We start from the raw sequence: 12098 nt of genomic DNA, 5'->3' as shown, positions 1-12098 counted from the left end.
ATTGTGTCCGCTGGTCCTCAGAGTGAGAGAGTTGGAAGAGTTTAAGCAAGGCAACATCCACCTGGCCCTTCCTACTTGTAGTAAAGATTCTAGCTTCTATACCTTCCTATTAATTAATTTATTTTTAATTCACAATATGAATTAACTTAACCCTTTTTTTTGGTCAACCATCTTTGTTAATGTGAAAAATAATGAGACTTGTAGTAGCTGTTTATGGGAGTCCGGTGAAAAAATTAATTTCTTTTAGCAATTTGTGGGGTTTGGTCAAGGGAGAAGACGCTTCGAAATTAAGGAAAATGTGTTACTTGTTTAAAATTAACCTCAAAAGATTGTCTACTTTCTACATATTGACCAATTGAAACGAGTTCAGAATTGGATAGCTACTGCAGTTCAGCCAGCCAGCCAGCCAGCCGGGCAGTCAGCAGCCTAATTAACTTTGACCTCCTTCAACTTGCCCAATTTTTATCATAATTAATTAATTATTTTAACTAAACTATTATACTCTAATCTAATCTAATGAGGTTGCATGTGATTTGTATGACAGTTCACTAGTCAGGTCATTTTAGTTCTTCTATATTTTAAACAGCTACAATTATTTGGCCTTGATTTTGATTGTTCTATGCAATCGATCTCTTTAACTCTTACAGCAACTTGTTACAAAGGACTTATCTATATAAATATAACATAAATACGGCAGAAGGGATGAAATGCACATGAAATTTACATCAAAAATTGACAAATTAGATTCATGTTAGTATCTATTTATTATGTCTTTAAATGAAATACATACATAATAATTTATAGGTAACAATTAAATGCTATGGTTGATGTATAGACCCTGAAATTACTTTCTCACCGGAAAGTGGATCTGGCCATTGATGATCATGTGGTCCAGATTGATCCATCTTTTACTTCATGAAGTCTGTCACAGCTCTCCAGGCAAATTACTGTTTTACTTCAATTAATAGACGAATTTATTTATTTGAACATACATACATATATATGTACGTACGTACGTACGTATGTATGTATGTATGTATATATTGTCATTTTCTCCATTTGTATCACCACCAATGTTAGTGGCGAAATGTCTTCACTAAATTGTCAATAAAAACCCAGCTTGCTGGCGGATTAATTGTTCTTCATGAGCATATATATATATATATATCCAGTACAGACCTAATCATGCTGCCAATAACTAACACGGTTACTTCTCGAAACAACTTGTAATGTTTATTTCTCTTTAGTCTCGGTAATATAATAATCTATTCAAAATTCTTGACTAAGGATTGACCACGTATATATATATATATTAATAATTAAATTTTTTTTTTTTTCTACTTGACTTGCTAGTTGCAATTCCCAGTGATAAAACATTTTTTAAATTAATCATACAACTCAACTACAATTTTTTTTTATAATTAATTAAAATATAATTTCTGTCTTATTTGGACACCTGGACCTAAAATGCACACAGCCAGAATATAATTAAATTTGTAGAGGAAAAAAAAAAAAAGCATAGTATGGGTGATTAATGGGTAGCCAAAAGTGCAGAACAATTAAAGCAGACGGGTGAAAATACCAAATTAACCAGAGAAATGAATTAATTAAGTAATAAAGTTTTCATAGATACAGGTGGTGAGTATCGTATATCGAGAATCGCCGAGGAACTGTCACAAGTTAACATCAAAGTTCAGATGGATGGAGCGATGGAGCGCGCTGCTCTTTCTTTAAAAGCTAAAGCCTATAAAAACCCTACTGCGTAATGGGGACCTCTTTTTCCCTCTTCTTTCATCATTTATTCAGATGAAAGGCGAGCTACCATCTCATCACTTCATTTTTTTACACCAATAAAGATTGATTCAAATGAATTATTAATTTAATCATATCATAATATATATATATATATATAATATATCTATTTGACATAAAAAATGTAATGAAAATTAATTTAAGTGTGCAGAGTAATTGTAGGTGGAGGTAGAGCATGGGAATGGGGTTTTTAAGGACCACAGCCCTAACCCTAACCCTAACCCTAGTTAGATTTAGATTAGAGTGATCTCAACTCAATCTCAGCCACACCGCACACACATGCACCATCTATAATCTAGTTGGCGGTTGCCGTTATCTTGTTTCATAATTCCTGTCCAGTCCAGTCCAGTCCAGTCCAGTCCTCTGGTTTTCTGTCCCGTGTTCTCTTTTTCTCTGATCCACAATCTCAAACCCTAATAAAGATCATTTTCTCATTTTACATTTATACCCTCGCCTCTCTGCGAAATTAACTTTCTCAATTCATTTCCTAAGTTGTGACGGTTTTTAATTATATAAACTACAGAAAATCAGCCAAAAATTAATTAATTACCATCTTCATCAATAAATGGGTATTTTAAAGTGATTAGAAGAAGGGCTGGCATGATGATCAAGAACAAACTAGGGTTAGCGCTTTATTCCTTGTGTATAAAATTTTAAAATGTAACCTATGTGTCTCTTGCATGGCATGGTATGATTGCTACTATGGAATGTATGTTTATGATGAAACATGTTTAAAAGTAAAGCATGATGGATGGTCCCATCAAAGGAGAAGTGGTATCGGTTTCATTATTATTATGATGATGATGATGATAATTCTAAGAGTAAAACATATTTTTATCTTTGAGGTTTGGTGAAACCACAAGTTTTAACTTCTTAGCTGTAAAACAAAGATCTGAAACAAGTAAAAATACATTAACTAAGTTGTTGCATACAAGTCAAATTTCCACCAAAAACTCAATTAAGGTTTCAAACCTTGCCCAATAATCAAATAGGCAATGGATATGGGTTCCACTCAATTGAGGCAAATAACTTGGGTAACTGTCGAGTCTTAGTATGCCACATTTTTCTTCTGAAGATTCTTCTTCATAATTATACACAATTTGTAGTTTTCATGTGCATTCACAGTGATGAAGACAAAAAATATATGTAAAGTTTTAATTCAGATTAATAGTTGGTCCGGTTGGGTTTTAATTTGGTCTACAACTATATCATATGTTCATTTTTTTCCTTTTGAAATGCATATGTATTTCATATGGATTTGGGTTTTGGTTGTAATTACGATTTTGGTCATTCATGCATGCTAGATTTTGGTGGCATTGCAGAGATTGTGATTGTTCAATGATACTAATTTTGTAATTGTGATATCATATTTTACTGTAATTCCAACAACACAGCTGCCATACATTACATACCCCATAGCCTAGGACTAATTAGGCAACCTACATGTTTCTTATCACGTTATACGTGCAGACTCTATATATCGTTATGATTTGGAACATTGGGCCCACATGTAAGGGGAGATAGGACACATACAAGTCAGAAGTAACTAGCTTAAAAGTAACCGAAAAGACTATTTCCCATCCAGTTTTAGTCCAATTGTAGAACTACATTTATAATAAGTGAAAATTTTAAATATTTATTTATAAATTAATTTTTATTAAGATAAAAATAAAATTATTATTTTATTATTAAATCATATAACTTTAAAATTTTATATTATTTTTTTAATTTAAAAAATTAATAATTTTTTCCTACAATTAAATTTTAAAAAATTATATTTTTCTTTTAGAGTTTTTTTTTAAGTGGTTCAACGAAATCTAATCACCATAGAGAAGAAGCGTTGACAATATGGAGAAAACTTTGTCAATCTGCACAACACTTTGTTTGGATGGTGCGCAATACTTCATTGTTCAAATGTTATCTTTTAATTGTCCAACGACCATCCGTTTGTCAAATTAGTTGGTTAGAAACAATTTTCAAACCCTAGGGAGAAACAGTAACTTTTTAATAGTTAATCGTAGAGAAAAATTATTAGTTTTTCAAATAAGGAGAGAAATGATATAAATTTTTAGGATTTAATAGTAAAATAATGATTTTATCTCTATCTCTAACAAAAGTTAGCTCATAAATAGATATTAAAATTTTTAAACTGTCATAAATATATTTTTGAAATCAACTAAAACTTACTTTAGCCCTTAGGTGGCATTTGGTTAGAGGCATTAAAAATTACTTTGGTAATTTATTATTTATTACTTACATTACTTTATTTGGTTTATAAGTAATAAAAAATTTCGGTAATGTTCTATTACCAATGGTAATGTGGTAAGTAATATAAGAGGTAATCTGATTACTAACTCTACCTTAAATATTAAAAGATTATCAAGGTAATTTTCATTTTATTATAACTATATCCTTATTTATTAATTTTTTTAGGGTAAAAACAATCTCATTTTCAATTAATATAACAAATAACATAAAAAATATTTTAAAATAATTATATCTAAAGATATTTGAGTAAAATAATATACTAATATTCTTTTATTACCTCTAACCAAACATAATAATTATTTATATCAATCAAGTTTATCAAATATAGTAATAATGTATATTCAGTAATCTTCAAATAATCTATCTTTAAGATAATCTTCTAATTTTAGTAATAAAATATTTTTTAAATTAAACATCCTCTTAAAAGTATCTTCAACGGAGGTGAAGATACCCAAATTATTCCTTTTAGTTTTATAAATAAATGTACATATATATTCTGATAGTATATTTTGTATGAACATATGATCATCCCATTTTCATGTATTTATTTACTGTTGATATATTAATACTGCCTGTCTCACGCCAGCAGTCTGCCGCCTGGCCCAACCCTGGTTCTGAGAAACCGTTGAGCCTCTCTTGTTGTTAAGTCGCTTTAACTCTTCATTAGCTGAGCCATAGCCAATCTTAAGCCTTTAGCCACCCTCTCTCATTTATTCATGTTTGTGGTACCAATTATTTATTATCCCAATATTTTCTTCCTCACAAAAAAATGTTATATGATCTCACCATATCTGTCAATAGTCAGTCTGTAACCAAAAATTCCTTCCAGCAGCCTCTTCCTGAACAAGAACCATCAAACATTCCCTTCTTCTTTCTAGTAATCAAATATTCAACCCTAGGAGAAACACAATTATATGAATAATTAAGCAAAAGTAATAAATAAGTTAATATTAAAATATGCCTTCTGACTGGGTAGCCTAAGTGGTGGTGGTCCATTTTATACGTTCTAGATCTCCAACCACAAAAAGAGCAAGTGTATACTTGTACAACTTCCCTCTATGAAAAAACAGGTTGATTCGAAATGAAACAAAAAAGAATACAAAATGGGTTAAAAAGGTAGAGATTGAACTTTCTTGAAGAATCTAATATATATATATATATATAGAGAGAGAGAGAGAGAGTAGAAAGTAATGGTGAGGTTAACTTTATATATTTGGTTGTATATTGATTAGGGGATGAGCCTTTGGCCCTTTTGAGGGGGAGTGACAGAGAAATAAATGTACGGGGGAGGGGGACGACCGACCACTTGATAATTGATGTTTATTCAGATTATTATGTGATCAAAATCAAAGTGTGATCCAGAATTCGACATGCACTTTGAAAAGTGGGCGTGGCGTGGGGTCACTTTGGTAGGTGTGGTGTGGGGGCTTACCTAGTCCCCCCTGTTGCTACTGGGATATATAGCATAGGGGCACAAAATTAAATTATAAATAAACACCTAGAGAATAACGGATCATTCCCTTCTCCCGTCGTATTATTTCCTTAAAACTTTATAGCGTCTATTAATTATTAAAAATTTAAATTTTTTTATTAATTTTTTTTATTATCAAAAATAATATTATTATTTAATAAAAATATTTAAAAAATTAAAAATTTATCACATCTTATTCTAATTTTAAAAACTAGTAAATACCTCTATTTAAAGTTTAAAAAAATTTACATTATCTCTTAGGATTTTTCTAGTCACAGTTGTCGATGGCCAATGGGGGCAACGGTCACATTCTCTCCCCCTCTCGACATCTCTCTCTCTCTCTCTAATTTTATTCTCAGTCATCACTAATTGAAGAAAGTGGCCAACAAAAACTTATTTTTATCTCTATATAAAGACGCAATTAGCCTTCATTAGATACTTAAATGAAGATGATGTGTTATTGTCATCTGAAAGACGAGGGCGATACGTCATCTTCGATTGAGACAAAGACATTTCATCCTTGTCTAGAGATAAATAATTTGTCTTTATTAATCAGTTTCATCAGTCGATAATATTAAAAAATGGAGCTCGGCTAAGAGAGAAGCCATGAAAGATGGAGAATGTCGTTGACAACGTGTTGGAAAAACCTTAGGAGGGAATATAAGTTTTTCAAACTTTGAGTGAGAGAATTATTAGTTTTTAAATCTAGGAGTTGAAAATATGATAATTTTTTAGTTTTTTTAAATTTTTTGTTAAAAATAATTTTACCCCTAATAATAATAGTAAAATTTAACATAAAATTTATATTTGAATTTTCAATAATTAACAGATGAAAAATTGGACTTGCACTAAACCTTGGATGGGAAATAGTTATTTGGCCTCCTTATTAACACAATTTATTTTTTAGTAATATTATACATAAATAATAATATATTATTATATGATTGAATAATTAAAAATTAAAATATAATATAATTCAATTATACAATAATATATTATTATTTATATAATAAAATCATACACATAATTTTATTATTTATATCTTCAGTGTAAATAGAAGATAGGTGTAGTGATGCAGGATGTGTGGCCCATTTTTTAGAGACGGACTAAGAGACTACATCCGTCTGTCCATTTGTCACACTCTAATCCACATCTTCTATTTACACAGTAATAAAATTGTCTCAAAAATATGTAGGAATTTATTAACATTTAATAAATTCTAAATTTGTTTTGACTATTTGGTTATTACAGATATAAAATATTTGATAAACAACGGAAATAAAATTACTAACATATCCTCAATCTAATAAAAGGTGGACGCCATAGAGAAAATAAAAATGTTCAAATAATAATTCGTCAGTCCTGCCCAAGCTGCTTTATCCAGGTCCATGTTCCCTGTCAGAATGCTTTAGGAGTTTTTTTTTTTTTTTTGTCTTTTATAAATATGGCAGCCAAAAATTCACCAGGCAAGCCTTGAATTGGCCTAAGGAATGCTACTGTATTTTCATTGTTTTCTTAAGGAAATCTAGCAGAAACGTGTTACATTTATGCAATGGAAAAACATATATTGCTGCTGTTAAGTAAATTCAAGTTTTTAAATGTTCCTCAAATGAATAAGATTCATCAAAAATTACAAATTGTTGCAACCGAGTTTATATATCACTTATTCAAACTGATGGATTTGATTCCTCCACTGAAATACAGCCTGTTTATCTATTTTCTGAGAGTGTGCATAATGTACTCAGCATACAGGTCCCTGCATGAAAAGTCAGTAATGATAATTGCTAAAGAATACCAACAACTGCAACAAGTCTTGGAGTTGGCTTAACTTCAAGCTGTACTTACATGGAGTGCTGGATGGCTTCAATAGCAGTTGATGAAGGTAAAAATTCGTCGACTGCAACCTTCTTGTTCTCATTTTTCTTGTCTGTGCAATGAGTTAAGAAACCATTTAATATTTGCTCATAATGTAATTGAAAACCAACCAATCTTAAATATAAATATTGAGAAGGATACAATCTTCAAAGAAACGACGGATTTCAGTAAGGCGATGAGGGGGAAGCTCTTTGATATCATTGTAGTGCTTATACTCTGGATCATCGGCACAAACTGCAATTATCTTGTCATCGTTCTCTCCCTGGATAAGAAGAAAAAAGAAGCTATTTTACTGGTTGAATCTTTAAAGATTTGAAGTTCCTACAACATGAGTTATATACCTGATCAATCATAGGCATCAATCCAATGGCCTTGGCTCGAAGGAAACATCCAGGAAGTACTGGCTCCTACACAAATTACTTGTTTAATTAATCACTAATTAAATTAACAGTTATTGCATAATCTTCTTGATGGCCAGATTGGTATAATAAATGACCTGCATGAGAACCAAAACGTCCAGCGGATCATTATCATCGCATAATGAGCGAGGGATGAAACCATAGTTATGAGGATAGACCACAGACGAATATAAAACTCGATCTACCTGATCATTCATTAGAAGGATTTCAGTAACTAAACATGGAGATATGATTAAAACAAGAAAGTTGAAACAGATACATTAATTGTTCATACTTTGATCAATCCTGTCTTCTTATCAAGTTCATATTTCACCTTACTTCCCTTTGCAATTTCAATAACCTGAACGATTCAACAAGAAGATACTTCAATTCCAAGGTGATTAATAACAATATTTGCATGTGTTCTCATTTATCTTCTCAATCTAATTAAGGCTATTTTTAAAGTAAAAATGAAAAACTTACACAGTTGAAAATCTGGGGAGCTCCAGATCCTGCATGCAGATTTTAAACACATGATTAGTTTACACAGTAGTCTCCTAATTAAATTATGAACATTGAGTGAAGTGTATATGTGATACCAAGCTCAAGATCATGCCAAGGATGTGCAGCAACTGATCTCCTTGACAAAGATGAAAGGATCCTCTGATTCAGACGGGGAGTCTGAAGTTTCGGAGTCTCATTATTAGCTGCTCCTTCACTCATCTTTTACCCCAAAAATATATATGATTAGTAAGACCAGCTATAACAATATGCACTAAATAAAAAATAACTGAGTTTACATTGAGGGAAAACCAGAATCAAGGAAGGGGGATGTTGAACAGTAAACAGACCTTGATCGGTGTGGAAGACAATGGGATGGGACTATGAATGTAAGAAAGGAAATCAAAAGTATAATATATATACTTAGAGATCCTAAATCTACGCTTACTGTTATGTGCGAATTGTAACGACATACTTGGCCATAGGAAAGAGAATGATTGGTCAATTCTTCCAGGAAATTCTGAGTGGAAATAGCTATCAAAATGCCCAATTCAGCTCCACTTGTAAAGCCAACTAAACATGTATAGTTCCATTTCTCTTTGTCTCTTCATTTTGGTGTGGCTGTGATCCCAGGATTAACTTTAATTTCCTTTCCCAAATTTGCCATCATATCACGGCCTTAGAGCCCCCAAAAAATGTGATAAATTCCCAGCGCTATTATTGTGAAGTGTCTATCGAGTCCAGAAAAAATTTTGCCATCAGATTACCTGGTCTTGATTTTGTTCTAAGAGGGTTAAAAAGCTGTAGGAGTGTCTGTAGAATCAATTCAAGTACCCCGCATTGTTTATTTCATTTGTACAGATCATTATTGTATATTGTCTCTAATAAAAAGTCCAGTTTCAGAAGGTTGATTACTGAATGAAAAAACCTGAGTTTTTGATGGCCCTGAAGTAATGAATTTCATAAGACTAACAAGTTAACCAAATGATCCGGTACACTGGTCGAATGAAAATCCAAATCAAGTACTTCAGGTGGATAGAAATTCCTCTGTTATATCTTCTCATAACAAATTAACAAGCATAAAATTATCATCAAACACACAAAACACAAATTCTTATCATCCTGGATATTGTCAATTAAACCAACTTATTCAATTAATTGCTTTCTCTCCCTCATTAGAAATGGAAATGGGAAAAATAAAGAAAAAGGGTCTACTGCCTCAGTGTATGCAGAATGTACTCCGCGTAAAGGTCCCTGCACCAAGTATAACAGAAATCCTCAGTACTGCAGGAACACTGTAACACTGAAGAGAGTAATATTTCATCATACTGGGTAACAAGCAAAGTGAGATGGACTTACATTGAGTGCTGGATTGCTTCAACAGCGGTGATTGAAGGTAAAAAGTCATCAACTGCAACCTCTTTGTTCTCATTTTTTTTGTCTGTGCAATGTGTTAAGAAACCAAAATTCTTCACATTGTAACACAAGGTAAGAGAATCTAAATCTAATTGAAGTCCTCAATTGACTTTTAGATGTAAGATTGGAAAGGATACAATCTTCAAAAAAACGACGGATCTCAGCGAGGCGATGAGGGGGAAGCTCTTTGATGTCAGTGTAGTGCTTATACTCTGGATCATCAGCACAAACTGCAATGATCTTATGATCTTTCTCTCCCTGAATAAGAAGGAAAAAAAGACAGTAGTTATTGCCTAAATCTTGTGAAAAAAATTTTACAGTTCAGCTTTATCAAAGTTCAGTATAGAGTACCTGATCAATCATGGGCATCAGTCCAATGGCCCTGGCCCGCAAAAAGCATCCAGGAAGGACTGGCTCCTGTACAAATCATTATTCAAGTATATTGCTAAAGCCAAGCATGGAGTTCACACAAGGGAACAATCATTAGACTAAAAAGATTCAAACAATGAAAAAAGAAAAAAAAGACTAAAGAGAGTACACAATAATTCATTTGAAAATTTCTAAATATCTCCATTGGAGCATTGAGACTAAAATGGAGAAACAAGAAAGATTTAAAACTTCAACTGGCAGAAGGGAAATGACTCAGCCAGAAAAGGAATAGGAGTACTGGCACTTCTTCAACAGTCATAAGCACTTACAATAACAGAAACAGTCTGGAGTTTGTTATAGATACCAGGGATATTTGCTAATAATTTAAAAACCTTACAACTACAATGAATCAAATATAATTTGAGCAAACTATAAGTAAAATTTCCAAAAAGGTCAATAATCTCCACAGCATTTGAGAAAGAACTATGGTCCCCATCACAACAGCTAAACTGTATTAAAAGGTATGAGGTTGATATATAGGTTACCTGCATGATAACCAAAACATCCATTGGATCATTATCTTCACATAATGTACGAGGGATAAAACCATAGTTATGAGGATAGACCACTGATGAATATAGAATTCGATCAACCTGAGCATACAATGGAATAGTCTGAATAACTAAAGATGTAGAGATGAAAGAAACAGAAAGGAAACAGATAGAAGAAAAACAGTTCATACCTTAATCAGACCTGTATTCTTATCAAGTTCATATTTAACCTTACTTCCCTTTGGTATCTCCACAACCTGGCAAATCAAACAAAAAATTCAAAAAGAAAGACACTATGCAATCCGGGAGCACTTTCCGATTTTATGTCCGATGCCAAAAATTGTGAAAGAATAAAAATATATATATATATATATGTGCTTATACATTTTGCATCTGAATGTTCAGCCAGTTTCCGATTTTAATATTTTCCCCCTTTCTAAATGTGGGAAATTAAGAATGTATGCTAATATGTACCAAAATGCGAGAAAGTAGATGGTTGAAATCCTTTTCAAATTCTATTCATTAACAAGTTTTAGCTCTAAGATCATACATCTTTACTTTATACAACCTAAGATTAAGACATACACAATTGAAAACGTTGGGGGCACCAGGTCCTGCATGCAAAATGTTGCAACATGATTAGTTTCCCACTCTCAAATATGCAAATAAACTCTAAGCAATCAAATATGATGACTATATATGGGAATTACCAATCTCAAGATCATGCCAAGGATGTGCTGCCACTGATCTCCTTGACATTGATGAGAGAATCCTCTTATTCAGACAAGGAGCCTGGCGCACTGAAGCTTCGATCTGATTTGCTTCCCCACTCATCTCTGACCAGAAACAATTAAAATTACATACAATAGTCACTGGAATGAATAGAACAAATTTTACGCAGTCACCGGTTTTAATAGCTAATTACTTTATGAACATCTCTTGTTATCTATTTATAAAGCACTTTCACTGGGGAATTCAAAGGCATAAATAAACACTTCCCTTGAACAAATAATGAATAGCCATAACTTTACAAGTTGATTCATTACTATTGACACAAAACTTTAGAGTTCTCCCAATTTTTTCACACGACATAGAGTCATCAAAGAGGATGCTTCAAGTTTTTTACATGAATGCACAAGTCAGACCAGTTGGGTTGATAAAATCAGTAATTAAATATCCGCTATGATATAAAAGTTGAAGCTTTAGATCCAGAGAGTAAAACATACCTTTATTGATGAAGAAGAGAAGAAGAATATGTAAGAATGGGTAGCAGCAAGGGAGACTGGGAGAACAATGTGAAGGCTGTGGTTGCTTTCAGAGAGTACTGATTTATAGCGTTGAAAAAAGTGAAGAGTCGGAAAATTTTTACAGGAACACTATCTTGGCCCAATTTTGATGTGAACCGATACGGCCTCTATTCTATAACAATTTTAGTGA

General features: G+C 32.3%; 2 protein-coding genes across 3 annotated transcripts; both read right to left on the bottom strand.

Annotated features, from left to right (window-relative positions):
* Nucleotides 1-7020: 7020 nt before the first annotated feature.
* LOC123224569 (soluble inorganic pyrophosphatase 1-like) lies at nucleotides 7021-9211 on the bottom strand. Of its 2 annotated transcripts, none has more exons than XM_044648297.1 (9): nucleotides 8676-9211; nucleotides 8424-8547; nucleotides 8308-8336; nucleotides 8120-8185; nucleotides 7923-8030; nucleotides 7768-7833; nucleotides 7568-7688; nucleotides 7397-7478; nucleotides 7021-7307 (listed from the first exon to the last, which is right to left on the bottom strand). In XM_044648297.1, the coding sequence occupies exons 1-9, from the start codon at nucleotides 8796-8798 to the stop codon at nucleotides 7265-7267; spliced, it is 762 nt and encodes a 253-aa protein (XP_044504232.1). In that variant the 5' UTR covers nucleotides 8799-9211; the 3' UTR covers nucleotides 7021-7264. The 2 variants fall into 2 exon arrangements, with proteins under 2 accessions (XP_044504232.1, XP_044504233.1); XM_044648298.1 differs by having other exon boundaries at nucleotides 8801-9211.
* Nucleotides 9212-9357: 146 nt separating this feature from the next.
* On the bottom strand, nucleotides 9358-12034 carry LOC123224570 (soluble inorganic pyrophosphatase 1-like). The gene is made up of 9 exons (XM_044648299.1): nucleotides 11888-12034; nucleotides 11372-11497; nucleotides 11247-11275; nucleotides 10853-10918; nucleotides 10656-10763; nucleotides 10093-10158; nucleotides 9879-9999; nucleotides 9685-9766; nucleotides 9358-9579 (listed from the first exon to the last, which is right to left on the bottom strand). The coding sequence occupies exons 2-9, from the start codon at nucleotides 11493-11495 to the stop codon at nucleotides 9537-9539; spliced, it is 639 nt and encodes a 212-aa protein (XP_044504234.1). The 5' UTR covers nucleotides 11496-11497; nucleotides 11888-12034; the 3' UTR covers nucleotides 9358-9536.
* Between the last annotated feature and the right edge of the window lie 64 nt (nucleotides 12035-12098).

The sequence above is a fragment of the Mangifera indica genome, chromosome 8, assembly GCF_011075055.1.
Source record: "Mangifera indica cultivar Alphonso chromosome 8, CATAS_Mindica_2.1, whole genome shotgun sequence".
Classification (NCBI taxonomy): domain Eukaryota; kingdom Viridiplantae; phylum Streptophyta; class Magnoliopsida; order Sapindales; family Anacardiaceae; genus Mangifera; species Mangifera indica.
Note: the sequence above shows the minus strand (reverse complement) of the source record. Positions and strands in the feature narration are given on the sequence as shown.

Coding starts and splice junctions, on each gene's coding strand:
- LOC123224569 (XM_044648297.1), bottom strand. CDS start 8,798: ATGTCGTTACAATTCGCACATAACAGTAAGCGTAGATTTAGGATCTCT. Junction 8,337..8,423: donor TTGGCATGATCTTGAGCTTG/GTATCACATATA, acceptor ATCTGCATGCAG/GATCTGGAGCTCCCCAGATT. Junction 8,031..8,119: donor AGAAGACAGGATTGATCAAA/GTATGAACAATT, acceptor ATGAATGATCAG/GTAGATCGAGTTTTATATTC.
- LOC123224570 (XM_044648299.1), bottom strand. CDS start 11,495: ATGAGTGGGGAAGCAAATCAGATCGAAGCTTCAGTGCGCCAGGCTCCT. Junction 10,919..11,246: donor CCCCCAACGTTTTCAATTGT/GTATGTCTTAAT, acceptor TTGATTTGCCAG/GTTGTGGAGATACCAAAGGG. Junction 10,000..10,092: donor TGATGCCCATGATTGATCAG/GTACTCTATACT, acceptor CTTCTTATTCAG/GGAGAGAAAGATCATAAGAT.